General features: G+C 29.1%; 2 protein-coding genes across 2 annotated transcripts; both read left to right on the plus strand.

Moving 5' to 3' along the window:
* The first annotated feature begins 2,051 nt into the window (after positions 1–2,051).
* Positions 2,052–2,507, plus strand: LOC132701307 (MICOS complex subunit Mic10-like). The gene has a single exon (XM_060669112.1). It carries the CDS (start codon positions 2,198–2,200, stop codon positions 2,447–2,449), a length of 252 nt encoding a protein of 83 aa, XP_060525095.1. The 5' UTR covers positions 2,052–2,197; the 3' UTR covers positions 2,450–2,507.
* Positions 2,508–2,972: 465 nt separating this feature from the next.
* Positions 2,973–13,409, plus strand: LOC132700947 (juvenile hormone esterase-like). Its single transcript, XM_060668546.1, has 10 exons — positions 2,973–3,238; positions 4,193–4,327; positions 5,572–5,715; positions 7,115–7,439; positions 7,816–8,039; positions 8,103–8,247; positions 8,660–8,835; positions 11,371–11,500; positions 12,994–13,135; positions 13,190–13,409. The coding sequence occupies exons 1-10, from the start codon at positions 3,191–3,193 to the stop codon at positions 13,374–13,376; spliced, it is 1,656 nt and encodes a 551-aa protein (XP_060524529.1). The 5' UTR covers positions 2,973–3,190; the 3' UTR covers positions 13,377–13,409.
* Positions 13,410–25,909: the final 12,500 nt, after the last annotated feature.

Here is a 25,909-nt window from a genome sequence, read left to right on the forward strand (position 1 = left end):
TTTGAAAGACAAAACCACAGTTTTGTTAGGAAAGATACTATACAATATTTATTTATTTATGTATGTATTTGTGTGTAAATCTAAAATAAAATTACAAATTATTTTTAGTACCTACTTAAATTACTTCAAATTATTCACATAATATATCAGTATCACTATCGCTATCATCGCCTGTTCTAATTATTATTTGTTCTATATTATTTGCAATATGGATATACGATTGTTCTGCTTTTTCTATATGTTTAACAGAATTTGCCCAACTTTGTGGGGGGATGTTAAAAACTTCGGTTTTTATAAGTTTGAGGACATTGGAGTTAACACGAGGAAAAACATTGTTACGACGAATTGCAGTTTTCAGTTGGTGCCAAACTTATTCAATGGGATTAAATATACCCTGGAACCCTTAAAACTGTATGCATTAGATTTTTTGCATAATTATCACAGACGTATTCCTTTTGTAGGTTCAAGCTTTGTAGAACCTCAATTAATTGCTTTTTGGTATAATCTTCGTGAAAATAAATGTCGTTATTATACATGTAGTTTTGGATTGTGGCTTTTGTGTCACATGAGAAAGGGGTTTTAGTCAACTGTCTACTGTGATAACTTGCATTGTCCATTACAATGACGCTATTAGGAGGAATGTTTGGAACTAGTTTGTTTTTAAACCAACTTTGAAAAAAATCAGCGGTGGTTCCTTTATGGTAATCCAGAGAAGAATCTTAAAAAATTTTCGCAGACAGAGCAAGTCCATTTGGAATCCAACCATCTTTAGAGCCAGCATGCAAAATAGTTATTCTTTTACCTCTTTTTGATGGCCCGTTTGTTTTACACTTATCAGTTGAGTCAACCCAACCCTTTTCCGGGGTATCATAAGCGTCGAACCAGGTTTCATCCAAGTAAATAATTGGCTTTTGTTGTTCTCTGTAAATCCTATTTTTTTCTAGATATTCCAGTCGCCAATTCCGAATTCTAAAATATTCCATTAAAACTTGCTTTTTGTCAATTTTTTTAAATCTAAAACCCATGTGTTGAATATACTTCCATAAGGTAGTTCTGCCACATTTAACATCGGTTTCATCTTTTTCAAGCCTCCTAATTAAGATATCTAATGTAGGCACGCCTTGTTCCTCGTATAACTGGTAAATCTTACGCCGTATTATATCTTGATCACTTTCATCTACATTCGAGAAAATGTCAGCGTCGCTTCTTTTTTTCTTCGCTGAAATGGGATTATTCACAATTTTCCATACAGTTGATGTTGGAATTTTCGTCAATGTGGCCGTTTCTTCTAACGATGCTTGCTTGCTGGCACCACGTTCAATGAGAGTCAAATAAACATTGTTTATAACTTCCTTAGTCTCAATAGAATAGTGTTTTCTACATTTGGGCGGGAGCACCTCCTGAGACACGAGATACGAGATTCGCACACAATAAACTTAAACTAAGCAGTATACCAAGTCTAACCAAACCAAAGAATATTAAACACAGATAGGTATAAAATTATTTTCTATTACGAACCACAATTTTACCTGAATTTAAATTCCGAAATTTTAGGTAATAATCTTGTTGCATTGTATGTTAATGACCATCCTTGGATAATCCCATTCAAAAGCAATTGGTCACTTTCTTATATCTATGAACAGACCATACCTTAATCTCATGGTAAGTCACATGACGATCCTGCAAAATCAGTTTCCGCACTGCGTCAATGTTTTCTTGGACAATCACCGATTTTGAACGATCTTCTCGAAATTCATCCTTAAGAAAACTGCGACCACGACTGAAGTCCGAAAACCAGCGATAAACACTAGTCCGAGATGGTGTTTAAACTCCAAAAGTCGGATTATGTCCATTGATGCATTGTTGTCGAGTTAGTCCACGTCTAAGTTGTAAAAAATTATTGCATGAAAACGCTCCCGATTAAGTTAACCTAACTGAGTAAACCTAACCTCAAAATGTCAAACTTTCCTATGAAAACGTTAGTCACCAGATGGCAGGACTAGACCAAAATATAAGCGCTCGTGTTACTTCAATGTGAACAGGTGCGACGCGAAGCGACTCGACATTGACCTAAAATCCAAAGAGAATTCAATTGTCAACGTCAGCTAACAGCCTGTCAAACGACTGTCACGAATGTTGCCGGAAAGTACCAGAAACTATCGTTAGACGGACCCGGTGGTGCTGTTTCGTAAGATTAATGTCTGCCAGCCCCCTCTACGTGGAAGAAGAGCTGGAACGCAAATGGAACAGGTGTTTCTCGGACGCTCTCATCAAATTTGCCGGCGGAATTCTAATGGGGTCCGTGTTTTCGGTACTGTTTTTGAGGCGACGCAGGTGGCCAATCCTCATGGGCGCCGGGTTCGGCCTAGGTATGTCCTATTCGAACTGCGAGAAGGATTTGAACGCGACGGTGCGTGCTTGTTATTACGCCAGTGCGGCGGAAGAGTAGCCACCCCGCCTAGTTTAGTGCCGTAAAGTGTTTTGTGTGCGTAATTATTCAATAAAAGTAAAAGCAGTATCGAATGTTTCGTATTTTAATTTGGTTGTTTTCAAATGTGTGGCGCCACCTCGCGGCAGCGCGTCGTGTTAAGAGAATCGACTTCCTAAAGAATCGGAAGTACGCTGCGTCCGCCGTCAGTTCGCCTACCCTCTCGTAGATGGCGCGCGTTACTTTGAAATGGAATTAATGAATTTCCGTGGCCGTAGATTCAATTTCTGCGTTCGGAAGTTGAAAAGTATCGAGTACGTCGTCTAGAATGCTGAAAATATCGGTTGAAAATTACAATTTCAGATGGCAGCTAGGTGGCATAAAATAAAAATTGCAGTTAACAATGAACTAGCAATCTAGCAGTTGCAGAAAACAATTTCAAATTTAAGCGTGGTTCAAAGTACTTAAAGTCTAAAGCGGGTGACGCGTTAGAATCACATATCACACGCGATTATTTAGCATCCAAATTGCAAAAAATGTAATTTAGGTTTATCCGCTGTGACGAACCTCGTAGGTGTATTTTGCAGCGCAGAAATCGTTGCTTATTGTTTGTTGTCTCTCGTCAAAAAATTTTTTCGATAATTTTAACAAATTGTATGTCATCGCCGACACTCGAAAGGGAGCGATAGCGCGAGTGATCCGATCTCGCGCAAAACACTCAGTCGGAAAGTGAATATCATCGGATCGTAGTGTTTTTGGAAAATGAATGGGCAGCTCGTGTGCCTTTTTGCCCTTTGGGTGGCATTTTCGGTAAGAAATTTTTTTGAATTTGGCGGCTAGTTGAATTCCGACTAGTTATCAGCAGAAATATTGACAAGACTGTACGGAAACGTTAAATTATTGTAACTTTCGGGCAAGTCTTGGAAAGCTTGGTAATTATTGCGGGATAGTTTCACAAGAGTTTCCCAGAGGGCGCATGACATCTACTGAAAATATCAAAGTAGTCCAGGGAAGTTTCTGTACAACGTAGCTGATATCTTTTGGATACACTATAAATTTTCAAAATACTGAAAGCCAAATTCTAGAATCATGTTATTGTTGAATTATGTAATATTAGCGGAAGACTATCGTCTAGTGAAAATACTTACAGTTGAATTGAATTCATGGCGCTGTGCTTTGTTTATAATTATTTTTGAAAATTATAATATATATAAATTATATAAATTAAGAATTTATATTCATCGTTACTAACCAAAAACTCAATTTCACAATTACTTTGGACAATTTTAACATCCCGAGGAACTCGCTTATTTAATGTACAACGCCTTGCAGTATACTTGTCTTGCATTGATCAGATAGACATTTAGAGAGGAACAACATCTGTTATACATCAAGCAAGATGGACAATCTATTTTATTGTATTTTATTATTTCCGACTATGCAATTACAATTCGTACCTACTATATCTATGTTTAGGAATGTAATTCCCTTATAATATAATTCGGTATCACCTCGATACTTTATAAAGCGTCACACTGTTATCGATATCTACTCAATAGCAAACTTGTCTCGATCGGTTAGAGTATTTACACATGGAAATGTTAAAATAACACTAGAGAACGAGTGGCTGATATAATATCTTATACCGATCTTTCGTTATGCAGGGAAATACACCTTGCGAACGGTAAAATTGTCACAGATTTTAATTTTTACACGAATAGATAACAAAAAAAATTAGGAGAGCTTTATTTTTCTGCGTTACAGGCTGCCGAATTGATAGTCACCACGAAAAATGGAAAAATCCGAGGGACAACCCTGAAAACTGGAAACGAACCGCCAGTGGAGGCGTTCCTGGGCATACCCTACGCAGTACCACCGCTAGGCGACCTAAGGTTCCAGGTAAAATAACTGAAGATGTCACTGGGAGGCGAATAGTAGACTATAGTCTATTTCGGAAAGCGTTAGAGTAATAAAACCTAATTAGGCAAAGAGACTGCAGAGTGTCACATATAGATCCATGCACATACACGCACAGAAATGAAATTACCAGAATTATAACCTTCTATTGAGTTTATAATGAAAAACAAGTAGTCAAGTTCCTACATTTTCCACTTCTCTTTAATAACATCTTAGAACAAGTATCAAAGGTGTTTCGCTTTGAATGCCGTCTTGTGCGTTGCTTCAAATTTTTTACTGGTTCGTATACGTAATAGTTCCTTATTTATTTTTGTTTTCTCCAAGATGAAGGAGGAGTGTTTGCTCTCGTGAAGGATAGCCTGAAGATTATTTACCGTTTCCCCTAAATGGCCTTGAAATGTTTCGGAATTTATGTCCTTGTGGTAAACTCTAGTATGGCGTAGGTTAGCGAACCTTCTTTTAGAATGCCTCATCCAATATGGAAGATTCCCTTTTGCTGAAGGCATGTTTCATACTCGTTCACAGGCCTCCCATTAAAACTTCGCCAGCAATGTTTATGTCTTTGCCTTGCCATATTTTTGGTGCCACCAATAATAAGGCAGCTGTACGTTACAATATCAGGCAAAACAAATTCAAAAGATACGAAATCACCCTTGTAGCACTAGAAATGGAAATGATACATTTAGACCCAATATTCGAATGAAGAACTTATAGCTACACTTTCAGATCAGATACTACTTTATGAGGTATGCGGTTTATAGCTTCAGTTCAACTCTAATTACAGGGTTGGTCAAAACTACCTACCAGATAAAAAACTGTCGAAAAGTGTTTTTTTTTAATGCATCGTTAAGTCAAAGAAATCTGATTTTAAGGAAAATTTAGTTTAAAGGTGTAGTCAAATTAATGAGTTAATACAATAACTAACAATTGTTATATTATTACCCCCATGCAGAACGGCAGTCTGGTTTTATTATTTATTTCACTAGTCTATGATAATCAACTTATCATTTGTCACTAACACATGACTTTAATTGTTACAAATCAGAACCTCGTTATCCATAAGTAGTACCGGATCAAAAATAATTTTAATGCACCTACGCCTATGGTCGACGCCTAAATTGAATCGAACTGGACGCAATTTCCCGTTTTATCACTATACTCTCTCCTCGAACATTCTAGAACCACGCGACTTGAGTGGTTATTTTTGCAATCAATTTTTCATTTAGGAAACCCATCCGACGGAAGATTGGGAGGGGATTTTGGACGCCACCAAAGAAGGAAAATTCTGCATCGCTAACGATTTTCTCGACAACGCGGACGCCCAAAGCGAGGACTGTTTGTTTTTAAACGTTTTCAGTCCCAACACTTCGGTAAGTCAGCAAAAACTGCACTTCTGCACCGATAACGGCAATGAGGACTGTAGTTCATTTCCTACACTGCACAGTTTAAATCAAAATTTGCGAGATCTTCAAAATGTCAAAACGCGCGCGGCCACGGACCACAGAACATTCTTCTTCTTCTTCTTCTTCTTTTCACGTATCCCGTTGAAAACCACAAACCATGTGATTGAAATCTCAAAACTGATACGTTGACATTTCTACGCCCATAATCAATTGTTTTGGTTTATTTAACTAAATAAATAGCTACTAGGAAAATAGAGATCCTGCCTAACGCCGGTAATGTATTAACTTTTGACGTAACTATGGAATAAAATTTTAACTAATGACACCTGTACTTGTAAGATCTGATTTTCGACCAATAGGACCGTTCATTCACATATATAAAGGCATCATCATTCTGGGTTTTTGGATTTGGATTTTAATTCCTTAGATGCCAGTATAAATTTTACCATAATTAATTGTAATCTCGATTTAAATATTAATTACTGAAAATAACTTACGTTTAAACATGGAACATTCTAATTTTACTCTCTTTAAAGTTCACACACCACCTTTGAATCTTTGAAACTAACATATACCGGGTGACTATTTATAATGTTCCGGTCCCCATTTAACTTTATTATTTAACGTTTGGGAAAAAACGTCAAATACAAAAGTTGTTCAAAAATTAATAAGCTATTTGCAAGGTATGTGCAGATAGATGCGTTGCAAAAATCAGTCACCGATAAAAGACATATATTTTTTAACAGAAACCCCGTATATTATACACAAAGGCCCCTAAAAATTGTGCACATTTCTTGTACAATATGTCCTATACCCAAATCTGAGATATATAGCTCTTTGAAAAAAAAGCAACATTCAAAAATACGATAATATTCTAGAACTTAATAATTAATATCTTAGGTGGCTGTGAAGTAAGTCGTCACTAAAAAAAATGTTTGTAACTGATAGTTACCCCGTACAGATTTAGAAAAACTACACGTTCTTTTTATTATAAAATGCCTTATTCTGAAAGAGAAAAACAATGAATTTTGGAAATGCAAAAACATCCATCCTAGACAGAAAGAAGAGAACTTTGGAAAGAGATGATGATAGTGATTTAAGGACTTTAATAAGAGGTGCAGAAAATCCCAATTTTTCCATAATAAAATTATCGGAAAGCCGAAAAGAAGAGTTTATTGATAAAAAAAATCTGCAATACCCTACAAATAGCTTATTATATTTTGAGCAACCTCAGCGTTTGACTTTTTTCCCAAACCTCAAATAAAAAAGTTAAAATTAACGGACTAAATCAAAACCGTAGCAAGCCCGGAATTTTTGATTATACCAATCCTAGACTGCTTGTAGGTACAACGTACAATTATCGTAGGGAAATTACGCTGTGATGGTTTTCATTCACGGCGGAAGATACGTAAGCGGCAGCATCCAACTCGCGATGTACAACCCCAGTTCTTTGGTAGCTGAGGGAGTAGTGGTGGCCACCCTCCAGTACAGATTAGGTCCCTACGGTTTGTTGTCCACCGAAGATCTCGTCGTTCCTGGCAACGCGGGCATGAAGGACCAGGTGTTGGCCCTGCAATGGATCAAAGACAACATCGGCAGCTTTGGCGGTGACCCCGAGAAGATCACGATATTTGGCGAGAGCGCCGGGGGCAGCGCCTGTGGGCTACAAGTACTGAGCCCGAAATCCGCAGGTAGGTAGTGGCATATCGGGCAAAACCAATGATGTTAATTTCTTCAATGCGACTGTAGGAATTACTTACTGTTGTCCATCGCGTCAAAGATCCTAACGTCTTCGGAAAAGAAGATTTGTTAGCAAATTACCCTTAGGAGATTAATGTAAATAGAAATAAAAATGACTCGCTGACCTATAGCTCAGATAAAGATATCCTTTTTAATAAATTTTGTTAAAAAAGATACAGTTTCTTCGAATTCGTCTTTTCCATCTTTTGCTGCTCTCGATCAATCTCTTGCCAAGACATCAGATAGGACTACTTGTAAATCATCTATCACCCATGTAGTTTATTGAAGATTGATGTCATGACAAACCTTTCCAACCATCACTTCCAGGGTTGTTCAGAGCGGCAATTTGCCAGAGCGGATCAGGCCTGACGCCATTCTCCGTGAACAGACATCCTAGGCGATACGCTTATCAACTAGCGGCACTCTTAGACAGCAGCGTATCGGAAAGCACACATGATTCAGCCCAGCTCTTGGAGTTCCTCAAACTTCAAACGCCCGACGCCATTATAAACGCTTCCCTCGTATTGGCCACCGTATTGGAGAAAGAGGACGTGAGTGTGAAATTGGAAGTTTCGGTTTCCCGAAGCTTGGAAACGGTCGATGTTATCTTTTAGGGCCAGCCGAGTCCTTCGATAGAGGTGGACCACGAAGGGGCGTTTTTGATCGAGAACCCGTACGAGACGATGCAGAAAGGGACCTTCAACACAGTGCCGATGATCCTGGGACTCGTGTCGGAAGAGTCGCTGCTGTTTATGAATTGTAAGTTGTGAAGCTATGCAGCCAACACGAAAGCACATTCTAGGCTTCTAGGAACCCATTATTAATAGTAATATTATTACTGCTTATTTATTTATTCATTTTTAGGCCATATTTTTTTTCTCTCCGTTTTGCTACAAAAGTTCCTATGCGTACATTTTCATCGACCAACAGCTTTTAAGTTATAGAGCTGTGAAAATAAATGTTTATTATAATTGATATCAAATAATTTCTAAATTACGATTTACTATTTTTACATAATTAATAATTTTAACAAACCAACAAATTAATAAATTTAAGTACTTCAAAAAACTTCCAATTGAGGACATGTACACCGCTTTTATCAATATCACTTTGCGACGTTGATAATGACGTCACCAATATTTTCAAATTTCACGGCAGAGTGTCGTTTCAGCTCTCGAAATCATAAAAGCGGAAGCGGAGAGGCTCGACTCCGAAGACGGGTACATTTACCCGTACGATTTCGAGCCCAAAAACCCATCAGACGGAAAGGAAATTCAGCAATACATTAGAAACATATATCTGGTCCCCAACGGCACCTTCAGCGACAATTTGTACGCTGTGGTTAAAGTAAGTGAACGTATTACCTAGATTAGGTGGTTGGAAAAGGGGTATGGTCTGTTCATAGATATAAGAAAGTGACCAATTGCTTTTGAATGGGATTATCCGATACAATACGTTTTGCAGGATTTTGTTTATATTCACATCATCCGAGGCAAAGCCTATCGATTTGTTTCAATAAAATATTCTATATTCTATGAACGAAACAGAAAACAAGGGCGCACCTTTTCTCTTTATTATTCCCGATTTTAGTTTTCAAGTGTAAAAAAAAACACCTTTTTCGAAAAACCTCTACTCAAAATTTCGTACGCTATGCAAAAAATACTCAATACTCAAATTTTTATGAATATTGAAAAAACAAAAGTTGGTTACTGTCCTGACACAACGAACCTCAGTGTCGCACTAATCGCGGAAACTTATAAGGACCGTATTATACGGGCCATCCTGTATGCTCCTACGTTTTAATTTTTTTTTTAGTTAATTATTGTGAATTGAAAAATTAATTGTTCTGAAGAACTTGTATTATTATTATTATTCACGTTAATGGATAGGGTATCCCACGTCACACTCACACAGAGTATATTCTGTTCATAGATATAAGAAAGTGACCAATTGCTTTTGAATGGGATTATCCAAGGGTGGTCATTAACATACAATGCTACCTAAAATTTCGGAATTTAAATTCAGGTAAAATTGAGGTCCGTAATAGAAAATAATTGTATACCTACCTGTGTTTAATATTCTTTGGTTTGGTATACTACTTAGTTAAAGTTTATGAGTAATCATTCTTATTTCGTGTGTAATACAGCGTGTGTTGAATCGTGTGCGAATCATGCAAAATATGTGAGAGTCTAGTGTATCTCAGGAGATGCTCTCGCCCAAATGTAGAAAACACTATTTTATTGACACTAAGGAAGTTATAAACAATGTTTATTTGACTCTCATTGAACGTGGTGCCAGCAAAGAAGCATCTTATCTTATATCTTAATTATGAGACTTGAAAAAGATGAAACCGGTGTTAAATGTGGCAGAACTACCTTATGGAAGTGCATTCAACACATGGATTAAAAAAAAAAAAAATGACACAAGGCAAGTTTTAATGGAATCTTTTAGAATTCGGAAACGGCGACTGGAATATCTAAGAAAAATTAGGATTTACAGAGAACAACAAAGGCCAATTATTTATTTGGATGAAACCTGGTTCGACACTTATGATACCCCGGAAAAGGGTTGTGTTGACTCAACTGATAAGTGTAAAACAAACGCGCCATCAAATAGAGGTAAAAGAATACCTATTTTGCATGCTGGCTGTAAAGATGGTTGGATTCCAAATGGAGTGTCTCTGTCTGCGAAAAATGATTTATTTGAAAGTTGGTTTAAAAACAATCTAGTTCCAAACATTCCTCCTAATAGCGTCATTGTAATGGACAATGCAAGTTATCACAGTAGAACGTTGACTAAAACCCCTTCCTCATGTGGCACAAAACCAACAATCCAAAACTACATGTATAATAACGACATTTATTTTCACGAAGATTATACCAAAAAGCAATTAACTGAGGTTCTACAAAGTTTGAACCTACAAAAAGAATACGTCTGTGATAATTATGCAAAAAATTTAGGGCATACAGTTTTAAAATTCTTCCACCTTATCACTGTATATTTAATGTTTGGCACCAATTGAAATCTGCCATTCGTCGTAACAATGTTTTTCCCCGTGTTAACTCCAATGTCCTCAAACTTATAGAAACCGAAGTTTTTAAAATCCCTTCGCAAATTCTGTCAAACATATAGAAAAAGCAGAACAATCGTATATCCATATAGCAAATAATATAGCACAAATAACAGGCGATGAAAGCAATAGTAAGACTGATATATTATGTGAATAATTTTAAGTAATTTAAGTAGGTAATAAAAATAAATTAATATTATTTGGTATCTTTCCTAACAAAGCCCTAAATAATTAAATTATAAGCAAAGTACGGATCTGTTGAGCCATATTTCATTCTTACAGCTTTCCTTAATTCGTGTCAGTTAGTCGCTGTCTTATATCTATGAACAGACTTTAGCTCTGACGTTTCGACGGATATTCTTAACTACGAATTGAGAAACAAAAAAACAAATTAAAGTAATATCAAAATCGGAAGGTTAACTCGCTGCAGCTCGGGTCCTGCAGGAACGCCAATGGTTCATATAAAAAGAAATGTATCATAAGAGAAGGTTGCTCTTGGTGCTGTGTGCCAAAGTTCATGAAAATATTTATTTTCAAATATTTTCCATCCTGTATATCTGCATTTCCATAAAAAATTATCATTCAGAGTTGTATTGTCTCTATTTATTATTATTATTTTATGTTATTAATACATTATTACATGGTAATACATTATTACATTAATTTACATTAATACATTAATTACATTAATACATCATTACATAGTAATAATACCACGACACTTAATGATGATGTAATGCAGGTCGAAACGTCGGTATTATCGTTTATTCTAACTCTTTATGATATCGCAGCCGTTTTCTGCCCTTTTCTAGTACAGAAGCGACGACATGTTCAACAGAGGGGTGATCAAGCACGCAGAGATGCAGTCACAATACGCCGATGTGTATTTTTATCAATTTTCTTACAAAGGATCGCTTAATCTACCGCATGAAGACCTGCAAGGTAATTCCGTTTCCCTTTATGACTTTTTTCGACGTTAAAAAGGAAAAATTCCAATTCAAAGTTAAAAACTAGGCATGTATAGTTTGTTTCTAATTAGACCATTGACGTCTGCTACGAGAAAGCAACTACGTCACTATAATGAAGTAATTAATACGTTTTTATTTGTTTAATATTCAATAATCTGCCCTGAAATAATAATAAACTGTGGTTTCATGACGTTGAGAATACTACAGAAAACAACAAAAAGCAATGCAAAGAATGAAAAATACAAAAAACAAAACATTTCATTACGACACACCCCAACAGAAGATAAGAACATTTAAACATCAATTATTCTGTCAAGGCAATTTTTGAGATATTCTTTTATGAATTTTATGAAAGTATATGAATCTCATCTCACGTTATAATCATAGTTTTGTTTAAAAATATAAAAACTGCCTGGGTAGGGTGAATGTCAAGTAAATTGAGTGAGTGAGATAAGGCGACGTTGTCAAATCGCTCGATTTCGATTATACCGAAGCACAGAACCCCACAGAAACGATATAAAGCATCGGCACCTTTGATTTCCACCATTTACGGTTAATACACTGAGAGAAAGTTGTGAGTTATGTTGCACACACACTTAAAACGAAAGTGAAATATGAATAGTTAAAAAAATACCTACTTAACATTTTTAATACAATTATTTGATAAATAACAAAATAACTTGTTCCCAAATCTGTCATATGCAAACAAAGGCACCTTTTCCTTGTGGCCTTTAAATCTCACACTCGGAAGCCACAGCAGGGTGAACTACCTACTTTGCGAAGTAGGCACAACTATTCATTACTATCAAGTAATAGATTAAAGTAGTACAAAGACCAAGATAAAACTGACAAGTAATAACAAAACAATAACAGCAAGAATAAAATCAAAATTGGGTTTGAGTGGTACACAGTGCAGTGTTTAAATAATACAATTATATCTATTAAGTAAAAATATAATTATGTCTATGGAAACACTTTTAAGTACAAAAATCCTAGGAATAATAATTATATAATTATGTTTATTAGGGTGGTGTTAAGGGGGGAATCTATATTCCTATTTAATTATTTATATTGTTACTTCGGAACACCTTTTAATTAGGAAAAAAGGGTTACGATATTGAACTGAATTGAATTAAACTGAAACTGAAATTAAATTTTTAGGTAAGAATATAATTAGAAAATTATATTTATTGTAATTACATGTAGCCACACCTTTTAAGTAGGAGTAAAGTTATACTAAGTCTTAGCCTACTCAGAAAAAATATAATTATATATTAATATGTAATAGTAAATGCCTTTTAAGTAGTAATTAAATCTATTAGCGCACACCGTTAAGTAGGAATGTAGTGATCAAGTGTCAAAAACTTTTATACTTTTCGCTTTGAACTGCTGTCTGTGCCCCAATGTTTCCTGAATCACATATGGTTTTACTTTTATTATTTTTTTACTTATTCTTATCTAAATTAGGTTCGGAAGGAATGTGCGGCCACGCTGACGATCTCTTTTATCTGTTCGACACCGAAATGGCCGCCCAAATGCAACAGTCCGATTCCGATCGGCTGACGCTGAAGCGAATGGTGAGGCTGTGGACCAACTTCGCTAAATACTTGTGAGTATATTTAGGTCCGTGGAAGGGACGTCCTTTTCGTCACTTTTTGCGTAGGAACCCCACCCCCACTCCTGACGCCCTGCTGGGCAACGTCATCTGGCCGAAGCTGGAAAAGGAGAACTTCCGCGTCTTCAACATCAACCGCACTTTGGAGGTGGTGGATAACCCGAAGGAAGAGACCTACGCAAAATGGAGCGAGGCGTATTACAAATGGAATAAAACGCCTTTCATCACGTTCTGATTTATTTGATAAATACAGTCGTGTTTATATGAATTAGATGTTTTTTTGGCCATTACCCAATATCTATATACTCGGCAAACCTAAAAGAGCTATGAATAGTTAAAAATTACCTAGTTCTCATTTTTTACATAATTATTATTCTTATTATATCTTATAAAAACATAAATATATCTATATAAAAAATAAAAATTAGACTCAAAATAATTTCTCAATTAAGAAAGCCTTTCGTCTTGTAGCGGAGCCAGCAGCAAACCTCGAAGTACACACAAATGACAAGATATCGAAGGAATACTTAAGCCGAATTAGGAATTTATAATTATTTGGCAAAAAGTGTTCACCACTATCAAAAAATAAATGTAATACATCAAAATAGTACATCAGTGGTAAATAACCACAAAACACAAAAAAAACACAAATAAACTTAAATAATTGTATGTAATAGAAAATAACTTTTATATATTTATCTATTGGGGAACACTTTTAAGTATCAATATAATTATATATTTATTTATTGGAAAACGCTTTTAAGTATGAATATTATACTAAATAGAATTAAACTTTCCGAAGAATAGTAACTATAAAATTAAATCTACTAGGAAACACCATTTCATACAATTGTATGTAATATTGAACAGCTTTTATATATTTATCTATTTATCTATTGGGGAACACTTTTAAGTATCAATATAATTATATATTTATTTATTGGAAAACGCTTTTAAGTATGAATATTATACTAAATAGAATTAAACTTTCCGAAGAATAGTAACTATAAAATTAAATCTACTAGGAAACACCATTTCATACAATTGTATGCAATATTGAACACCTTTTATATATTTATCTATTTATCTATTGGGGAACACTTTTAAGTATCAATATAATTATATATTTATTTATTGGAAAACGCTTTTAAGTATGAATATTATACTAAATAGAATTAAACTTTCCGAAGAATAGTAACTATAAAATTAAATCTACTAGGAAACACCATTTCATACAATTGTATGTAATATTGAACACCTTTTATATATTTATCTATTTATCTATTGGGGAACACTTTTAAGTATCAATATAATTATATATTTATTTATTGGAAAACGCTTTTAAGTATGAATATTATACTAAATAGAATTAAACTTTCCGAAGAATAGTAACTATAAAATTAAATCTACTAGGAAACACCCTTTCATACAATTGTATGTAATATTGAACAGCTTTTATATATTTATCTATTTATCTATTGGGAAACACTTTTAAGTATCAATATAATTATATATTTATTTATTGGAAAACGCTTTTAAGTATGAATATTATACTAAATAGAATTAAACTTTCCGAAGAATAGTAACTATAAAATTAAATCTACTAGGAAACACCATTTCATACAATTGTATGTAATATTGAACAGCTTTTATATATTTATCTATTTATCTATTGGGAAACACTTTTAAGTATCAATATAATTATATATTTATTTATTGGAAAACGCTTTTAAGTATGAATATTATACTAAATAGAATTAAACTTTCCGAAGAATAGTAACTATAAAATTAAATCTACTAGGAAACACCATTTCATACAATTGTATGAAATATTGAACAGCTTTTATATATTTATCTATTTATCTATTGGGGAACACTTTTAAGTATCAATATAATTATATATTTATTTATTGGAAAACGCTTTTAAGTATGAATATTATACTAAATAGAATTAAACTTTCCGAAGAATAGTAACTATAAAATTAAATCTACTAGGAAACACCATTTCATACAATTGTATGTAATATTGAACAGCTTTTATATATTTATCTATTGGGGAACACTTTTAAGTATCAATATAATTATATATTTATTTATTGGAAAACGCTTTTAAGTATGAATATTATACTAAATAGAATTAAACTTTCCGAAGAATAGTAACTATAAAATTAAATCTACTAGGAAACACCATTTCATACAATTGTATGTAATATTGAACAGCTTTTATATATTTATCTATTGGGGAACACTTTTGAGTATCAATATAATTATATATTTATTTATTGGAAAACGCTTTTAAGTATGAATATTATACTAAATAGAATTAAACTTTCCGAAGAATAGTAACTATAAAATTAAATCTACTAGGAAACACCATTTCATACAATTGTATGTAATATTGAACAGCTTTTATATATTTATCTATTTATCTATTGGGAAACACTTTTAAGTATCAATATAATTATATATTTATTTATTGGAAAACGCTTTTAAGTATGAATATTATACTAAATAGAATTAAACTTTCCGAAGAATAGTAACTATAAAATTAAATCTACTAGGAAACACCATTTCATACAATTGTATGTAATATTGAACAGCTTTTATATATTTATCTATTTATCTATTGGGGAACACTTTTAAGTATCAATATAATTATATATTTATTTATTGGAAAACGCTTTTAAGTATGAATATTATACTAAATAGAATTAAACTTTCCGAAGAATAGTAACTATAAAATTAAATCTACTAGGAAACACCATTTCATACAATTGTATGAAATATTGAACAGCTTTTATATATTTATCTATTTATCTATTGGGGAACACTTTTAAGTATCAATATAATTATATATTTATTTATTGGAAAACGCTTTTAAGTATGAATATTATACTAAATAGAATTAAACTTTCCGAAGAATAGTAACTATAAAATTAAATCTACTAGGAAACACCATTTCATACAATTGTATGTAATATTGAACAGCTTTTATATATTTATCTATTTATCTATTGGGGAACACTTTTAAGTATCAATATAATTATATATTTATTTATTGGAAAACGCTTTTAAGTATGAATATTATACTAAATAGAATTAAACTTTCCGAAGAATAGTAACTATAAAATTAAATCTACTAGGAAACACCATTTCATACAATTGTATGTAATATTGAACAGCTTTTATATATTTATCTATTGGGGAACACTTTTAAGTATCAATATAATTATATATTTATTTATTGGAAAACGCTTTTAAGTATGAATATTATACTAAATAGAATTAAACTTTCCGAAGAATAGTAACTATAAAATTAAATCTACTAGGAAACACCATTTCATACAATTGTATGTAATATTGAACAGCTTTTATATATTTATCTATTTATCTATTGGGGAACACTTTTAAGTATCAATATAATTATATATTTATTTATTGGAAAACTCTTTTAAGTATGAATATTATACTAAATAGAATTAAACTTTCCGAAGAATAGTAACTATAAAATTAAATCTACTAGGAAACACCATTTCATACAATTGTATGTAATATTGAACAGCTTTTATATATTTATCTATTTATCTATTGGGGAACACTTTTAAGTATCAATATAATTATATATTTATTTATTGGAAAACGCTTTTAAGTATGAATATTATACTAAATAGAATTAAACTTTCCGAAGAATAGTAACTATAAAATTAAATCTACTAGGAAACACCATTTCATACAATTGTATGTAATATTGAACAGCTTTTATATATTTATCTATTTATCTATTGGGGAACACTTTTAAGTATCAATATAATTATATATTTATTTATTGGAAAACGCTTTTAAGTATGAATATTATACTAAATAGAATTAAACTTTCCGAAGAATAGTAACTATAAAATTAAATCTACTAGGAAACACCATTTCATACAATTGTATGCAATATTGAACACCTTTTATATATTTATCTATTTATCTATTGGGGAACACTTTTAAGTATCAATATAATTATATATTTATTTATTGGAAAACGCTTTTAAGTATGAATATTATACTAAATAGAATTAAACTTTCCGAAGAATAGTAACTATAAAATTAAATCTACTAGGAAACACCATTTCATACAATTGTATGTAATATTGAACACCTTTTATATATTTATCTATTTATCTATTGGGGAACACTTTTAAGTATCAATATAATTATATATTTATTTATTGGAAAACGCTTTTAAGTATGAATATTATACTAAATAGAATTAAACTTTCCGAAGAATAGTAACTATAAAATTAAATCTACTAGGAAACACCCTTTCATACAATTGTATGTAATATTGAACAGCTTTTATATATTTATCTATTTATCTATTGGGAAACACTTTTAAGTATCAATATAATTATATATTTATTTATTGGAAAACGCTTTTAAGTATGAATATTATACTAAATAGAATTAAACTTTCCGAAGAATAGTAACTATAAAATTAAATCTACTAGGAAACACCATTTCATACAATTGTATGTAATATTGAACAGCTTTTATATATTTATCTATTTATCTATTGGGAAACACTTTTAAGTATCAATATAATTATATATTTATTTATTGGAAAACGCTTTTAAGTATGAATATTATACTAAATAGAATTAAACTTTCCGAAGAATAGTAACTATAAAATTAAATCTACTAGGAAACACCATTTCATACAATTGTATGAAATATTGAACAGCTTTTATATATTTATCTATTTATCTATTGGGGAACACTTTTAAGTATCAATATAATTATATATTTATTTATTGGAAAACGCTTTTAAGTATGAATATTATACTAAATAGAATTAAACTTTCCGAAGAATAGTAACTATAAAATTAAATCTACTAGGAAACACCATTTCATACAATTGTATGTAATATTGAACAGCTTTTATATATTTATCTATTGGGGAACACTTTTAAGTATCAATATAATTATATATTTATTTATTGGAAAACGCTTTTAAGTATGAATATTATACTAAATAGAATTAAACTTTCCGAAGAATAGTAACTATAAAATTAAATCTACTAGGAAACACCATTTCATACAATTGTATGTAATATTGAACAGCTTTTATATATTTATCTATTGGGGAACACTTTTGAGTATCAATATAATTATATATTTATTTATTGGAAAACGCTTTTAAGTATGAATATTATACTAAATAGAATTAAACTTTCCGAAGAATAGTAACTATAAAATTAAATCTACTAGGAAACACCATTTCATACAATTGTATGTAATATTGAACAGCTTTTATATATTTATCTATTTATCTATTGGGAAACACTTTTAAGTATCAATATAATTATATATTTATTTATTGGAAAACGCTTTTAAGTATGAATATTATACTAAATAGAATTAAACTTTCCGAAGAATAGTAACTATAAAATTAAATCTACTAGGAAACACCATTTCATACAATTGTATGTAATATTGAACAGCTTTTATATATTTATCTATTTATCTATTGGGGAACACTTTTAAGTATCAATATAATTATATATTTATTTATTGGAAAACGCTTTTAAGTATGAATATTATACTAAATAGAATTAAACTTTCCGAAGAATAGTAACTATAAAATTAAATCTACTAGGAAACACCATTTCATACAATTGTATGAAATATTGAACAGCTTTTATATATTTATCTATTTATCTATTGGGGAACACTTTTAAGTATCAATATAATTATATATTTATTTATTGGAAAACGCTTTTAAGTATGAATATTATACTAAATAGAATTAAACTTTCCGAAGAATAGTAACTATAAAATTAAATCTACTAGGAAACACCATTTCATACAATTGTATGTAATATTGAACAGCTTTTATATATTTATCTATTTATCTATTGGGGAACACTTTTAAGTATCAATATAATTATATATTTATTTATTGGAAAACGCTTTTAAGTATGAATATTATACTAAATAGAATTAAACTTTCCGAAGAATAGTAACTATAAAATTAAATCTACTAGGAAACACCATTTCATACAATTGTATGTAATATTGAACAGCTTTTATATATTTATCTATTGGGGAACACTTTTAAGTATCAATATAATTATATATTTATTTATTGGAAAACGCTTTTAAGTATGAATATTATACTAAATAGAATTAAACTTTCCGAAGAATAGTAACTATAAAATTAAATCTACTAGGAAACACCATTTCATACAATTGTATGTAATATTGAACAGCTTTTATATATTTATCTATTTATCTATTGGGGAACACTTTTAAGTATCAATATAATTATATATTTATTTATTGGAAAACTCTTTTAAGTATGAATATTATACTAAATAGAATTAAACTTTCCGAAGAATAGTAACTATAAAATTAAATCTACTAGGAAACACCATTTCATACAATTGTATGTAATATTGAACAGCTTTTATATATTTATCTATTTATCTATTGGGGAACACTTTTAAGTATCAATATAATTATATATTTATTTATTGGAAAACGCTTTTAAGTATGAATATTATACTAAATAGAATTAAACTTTCCGAAGAATAGTAACTATAAAATTAAATCTACTAGGAAACACCATTTCATACAATTGTATGTAATATTGAACAGCTTTTATATATTTATCTATTTATCTATTGGGGAACACTTTTAAGTATCAATATAATTATATATTTATTTATTGGAAAACGCTTTTAAGTATGAATATTATACTAAATAGAATTAAACTTTCCGAAGAATAGTAACTATAAAATTAAATCTACTAGGAAACACCATTTCATACAATTGTATGCAATATTGAACACCTTTTATATATTTATCTATTTATCTATTGGGGAACACTTTTAAGTATCAATATAATTATATATTTATTTATTGGAAAACGCTTTTAAGTATGAATATTATACTAAATAGAATTAAACTTTCCGAAGAATAGTAACTATAAAATTAAATCTACTAGGAAACACCATTTCATACAATTGTATGTAATATTGAACACCTTTTATATATTTATCTATTTATCTATTGGGGAACACTTTTAAGTATCAATATAATTATATATTTATTTATTGGAAAACGCTTTTAAGTATGAATATTATACTAAATAGAATTAAACTTTCCGAAGAATAGTAACTATAAAATTAAATCTACTAGGAAACACCATTTCATACAATTGTATGTAATATTGAACAGCTTTTATATATTTATCTATTTATCTATTGGGAAACACTTTTAAGTATCAATATAATTATATATTTATTTATTGGAAAACGCTTTTAAGTATGAATATTATACTAAATAGAATTAAACTTTCCGAAGAATAGTAACTATAAAATTAAATCTACTAGGAAACACCATTTCATACAATTGTATGAAATATTGAACAGCTTTTATATATTTATCTATTTATCTATTGGGGAACACTTTTAAGTATCAATATAATTATATATTTATTTATTGGAAAACGCTTTTAAGTATGAATATTATACTAAATAGAATTAAACTTTCCGAAGAATAGTAACTATAAAATTAAATCTACTAGGAAACACCATTTCATACAATTGTATGAAATATTGAACAGCTTTTATATATTTATCTATTTATCTATTGGGGAACACTTTTAAGTATCAATATAATTATATATTTATTTATTGGAAAACGCTTTTAAGTATGAATATTATACTAAATAGAATTAAACTTTCCGAAGAATAGTAACTATAAAATTAAATCTACTAGGAAACACCATTTCATACAATTGTATGTAATATTGAACAGCTTTTATATATTTATCTATTGGGGAACACTTTTAAGTATCAATATAATTATATATTTATTTATTGGAAAACGCTTTTAAGTATGAATATTATACTAAATAGAATTAAACTTTCCGAAGAATAGTAACTATAAAATTAAATCTACTAGGAAACACCATTTCATACAATTGTATGTAATATTGAACAGCTTTTATATATTTATCTATTGGGGAACACTTTTGAGTATCAATATAATTATATATTTATTTATTGGAAAACGCTTTTAAGTATGAATATTATACTAAATAGAATTAAACTTTCCGAAGAATAGTAACTATAAAATTAAATCTACTAGGAAACACCATTTCATACAATTGTATGTAATATTGAACAGCTTTTATATATTTATCTATTTATCTATTGGGAAACACTTTTAAGTATCAATATAATTATATATTTATTTATTGGAAAACGCTTTTAAGTATGAATATTATACTAAATAGAATTAAACTTTCCGAAGAATAGTAACTATAAAATTAAATCTACTAGGAAACACCATTTCATACAATTGTATGTAATATTGAACAGCTTTTATATATTTATCTATTTATCTATTGGGGAACACTTTTAAGTATCAATATAATTATATATTTATTTATTGGAAAACGCTTTTAAGTATGAATATTATACTAAATAGAATTAAACTTTCCGAAGAATAGTAACTATAAAATTAAATCTACTAGGAAACACCATTTCATACAATTGTATGAAATATTGAACAGCTTTTATATATTTATCTATTTATCTATTGGGGAACACTTTTAAGTATCAATATAATTATATATTTATTTATTGGAAAACGCTTTTAAGTATGAATATTATACTAAATAGAATTAAACTTTCCGAAGAATAGTAACTATAAAATTAAATCTACTAGGAAACACCATTTCATACAATTGTATGTAATATTGAACAGCTTTTATATATTTATCTATTTATCTATTGGGGAACACTTTTAAGTATCAATATAATTATATATTTATTTATTGGAAAACGCTTTTAAGTATGAATATTATACTAAATAGAATTAAACTTTCCGAAGAATAGTAACTATAAAATTAAATCTACTTGGAAACACCATTTCATACAATTGTATGTAATATTGAACAGCTTTTATATATTTATCTATTGGGGAACACTTTTAAGTATCAATATAATTATATATTTATTTATTGGAAAACGCTTTTAAGTATGAATATTATACTAAATAGAATTAAACTTTCCGAAGAATAGTAACTATAAAATTAAATCTACTAGGAAACACCATTTCATACAATTGTATGTAATATTGAACAGCTTTTATATATTTATCTATTTATCTATTGGGGAACACTTTTAAGTATCAATATAATTATATATTTATTTATTGGAAAACGCTTTTAAGTATGAATATCATACTAAATAGAATTAAACTTTCCGAAGAATAGTAACTATAAAATTAAATCTACTAGGAAACACCCTTTCATACAATTGTATGTAATATTGAACAGCTTTTATATATTTATCTATTTATCTATTGGGGAACACTTTTAAGTATCAATATAATTATATATTTATTTATTGGAAAACGCTTTTAAGTATGAATGTTATACTAAATAGAATTAAACTTTCCGAAGAATAGTAACTATAAAATTAAATCTACTAGGAAACACCATTTCATACAATTGTATGTAATATTGAACAGCTTTTATATATTTATCTATTTATCTATTGGGGAACACTTTTAAGTATCAATATAATTATATATTTATTTATTGGAAAACGCTTTTAAGTATGAATATTATACTAAATAGAATTAAACTTTCCGAAGAATAGTAACTATAAAATTAAATCTACTAGGAAACACCATTTCATACAATTGTATGTAATATTGAACAGCTTTTATATATTTATCTATTTATCTATTGGGGAACACTTTTAAGTATCAATATAATTATATATTTATTTATTGGAAAACGCTTTTAAGTATGAATATTATACTAAATAGAATTAAACTTTCCGAAGAATAGTAACTATAAAATTAAATCTACTAGGAAACACCATTTCATACAATTGAATGAAATATTGAACAGCTTTTATATATTTATCTATTTATCTATTGGGGAACACTTTTAAGTATCAATATAATTATATATTTATTTATTGGAAAACGCTTTTAAGTATGAATATTATACTAAATAGAATTAAACTTTCCGAAGAATAGTAACTATAAAATTAAATCTACTAGGAAACACCATTTCATACAATTGTATGTAATATTGAACAGCTTTTATATATTTATCTATTTATCTATTGGGGAACACTTTTAAGTATCAATATAATTATATATTTATTTATTGGAAAACGCTTTTAAGTATGAATATTATACTAAATAGAATTAAACTTTCCGAAGAATAGTAACTATAAAATTAAATCTACTAGGAAACACCATTTCATACAATTGTATGTAATATTGAACAGCTTTTATATATTTATCTATTTATCTATTGGGGAACACTTTTAAGTATCAATATAATTATATATTTATTTATTGGAAAACGCTTTTAAGTATGAATATTATACTAAATAGAATTAAACTTTCCGAAGAATAGTAACTATAAAATTAAATCTACTAGGAAACACCATTTCATACAATTGTATGTAATATTGAACAGCTTTTATATATTTATCTATTTATCTATTGGGGAACACTTTTAAGTATCAATATAATTATATATTTATTTATTGGAAAACGCTTTTAAGTATGAATATTATACTAAATAGAATTAAACTTTCCGAAGAATAGTAACTATAAAATTAAATCTACTAGGAAACACCATTTCATACAATTGTATGTAATATTGAACAGCTTTTATATATTTATCTATTTATCTATTGGGGAACACTTTTAAGTATCAATATAATTATATATTTATTTATTGGAAAACTCTTTTAAGTATGAATATTATACTAAATAGAATTAAACTTTCCGAAGAATAGTAACTATAAAATTAAATCTACTAGGAAACACCATTTCATACAATTGTATGCAATATTGAACACCTTTTATATATTTATCTATTTATCTATTGGGGAACACTTTTAAGTATCAATATAATTATATATTTATTTATTGGAAAACGCTTTTAAGTATGAATATTATACTAAATAGAATTAAACTTTCCGAAGAATAGTAACTATAAAATTAAATCTACTAGGAAACACCATTTCATACAATTGTATGTAATATTGAACAGCTTTTATATATTTATCTATTTATCTATTGGGGAACACTTTTAAGTATCAATATAATTATATATTTATTTATTGGAAAACGCTTTTAAGTATGAATATTATACTAAATAGAATTAAACTTTCCGAAGAATAGTAACTATAAAATTAAATCTACTAGGAAACACCATTTCATACAATTGTATGTAATATTGAACAGCTTTTATATATTTATCTATTTATCTATTGGGGAACACTTTTAAGTATCAATATAATTATATATTTATTTATTGGAAAACGCTTTTAAGTATGAATATTATACTAAATAGAATTAAACTTTCCGAAGAATAGTAACTATAAAATTAAATCTACTAGGAAACACCATTTCATACAATTGTATGTAATATTGAACAGCTTTTATATATTTATCTATTTATCTATTGGGGAACACTTTTAAGTATCAATATAATTATATATTTATTTATTGGAAAACTCTTTTAAGTATGAATATTATACTAAATAGAATTAAACTTTCCGAAGAATAGTAACTATAAAATTAAATCTACTAGGAAACACCATTTCATACAATTGTATGCAATATTGAACACCTTTTATATATTTATCTATTTATCTATTGGGGAACACTTTTAAGTATCAATTTAATTATATATTTATTTATTGGAAAACGCTTTTAAGTATGAATATTATACTAAATAGAATTAAACTTTCCGAAGAATAGTAACTATAAAATTAAATCTACTAGGAAACACCCTTTCATACAATTGTATGTAATATTGAACAGCTTTTATATATTTATCTATTTATCTATTGGGGAACACTTTTAAGTATCAATATAATTATATATTTATTTATTGGAAAACGCTTTTAAGTATGAATATTATACTAAATAGAATTAAACTTTCCGAAGAATAGTAACTATAAAATTAAATCTACTAGGAAACACCATTTCATACAATTGTATGTAATATTGAACAGCTTTTATATATTTATCTATTTATCTATTGGGGAACACTTTTAAGTATCAATATAATTATATATTTATTTATTGGAAAACGCTTTTAAGTATGAATATTATACTAAATAGAATTAAACTTTCCGAAGAATAGTAACTATAAAATTAAATCTACTAGGAAACACCATTTCATACAATTGTATGTAATATTGAACAGCTTTTATATATTTATCTATTTATCTATTGGGGAACACTTTTAAGTATCAATATAATTATATATTTATTTATTGGAAAACGCTTTTAAGTATGAATATTATACTAAATAGAATTAAACTTTCCGAAGAATAGTAACTATAAAATTAAATCTACTAGGAAACACCATTTCATACAATTGTATGTAATATTGAACAGCTTTTATATATTTATCTATTTATCATTGGGGAACACTTTTAAGTATCAATATAATTATATATTTATTTATTGGAAAACGCTTTTAAGTATGAATATTATACTAAATAGAATTAAACTTTCCGAAGAATAGTAACTATAAAATTAAATCTACCTGGAAACACCATTTCATGCAATTGTATGTAATATTGAACAGCTTTTATATATTTATCTATTTATCTATTGGGGGACTCTTTTAAATATCAACACAACTATATATTTATATTTACTAGAGAACATGCAAAAAAAGTGAAAAAGGTGCACTTTATTGTTATCGCTGACATATACACTAGT

Source organism: Cylas formicarius, unplaced genomic scaffold (genome assembly GCF_029955315.1).
Source record: "Cylas formicarius isolate icCylForm1 unplaced genomic scaffold, icCylForm1.1 PGA_scaffold_4__25_contigs__length_36172078, whole genome shotgun sequence".
NCBI classification, from domain to species: domain Eukaryota; kingdom Metazoa; phylum Arthropoda; class Insecta; order Coleoptera; family Brentidae; genus Cylas; species Cylas formicarius.

Bases quoted from the DNA above. Each gene is read 5' to 3' on its own strand.
- LOC132701307 (XM_060669112.1), top strand. From the start codon at position 2,198: ATGTCTGCCAGCCCCCTCTACGTGGAAGAAGAGCTGGAACGCAAATGG.
- LOC132700947 (XM_060668546.1), top strand. From the start codon at position 3,191: ATGAATGGGCAGCTCGTGTGCCTTTTTGCCCTTTGGGTGGCATTTTCG. The intron at 4,328-5,571 runs GTAAAATAACTG...TTTTTCATTTAG, and splicing joins TAGGCGACCTAAGGTTCCAG to GAAACCCATCCGACGGAAGA. The intron at 8,040-8,102 runs GTGAGTGTGAAA...GTTATCTTTTAG, and splicing joins CCGTATTGGAGAAAGAGGAC to GGCCAGCCGAGTCCTTCGAT.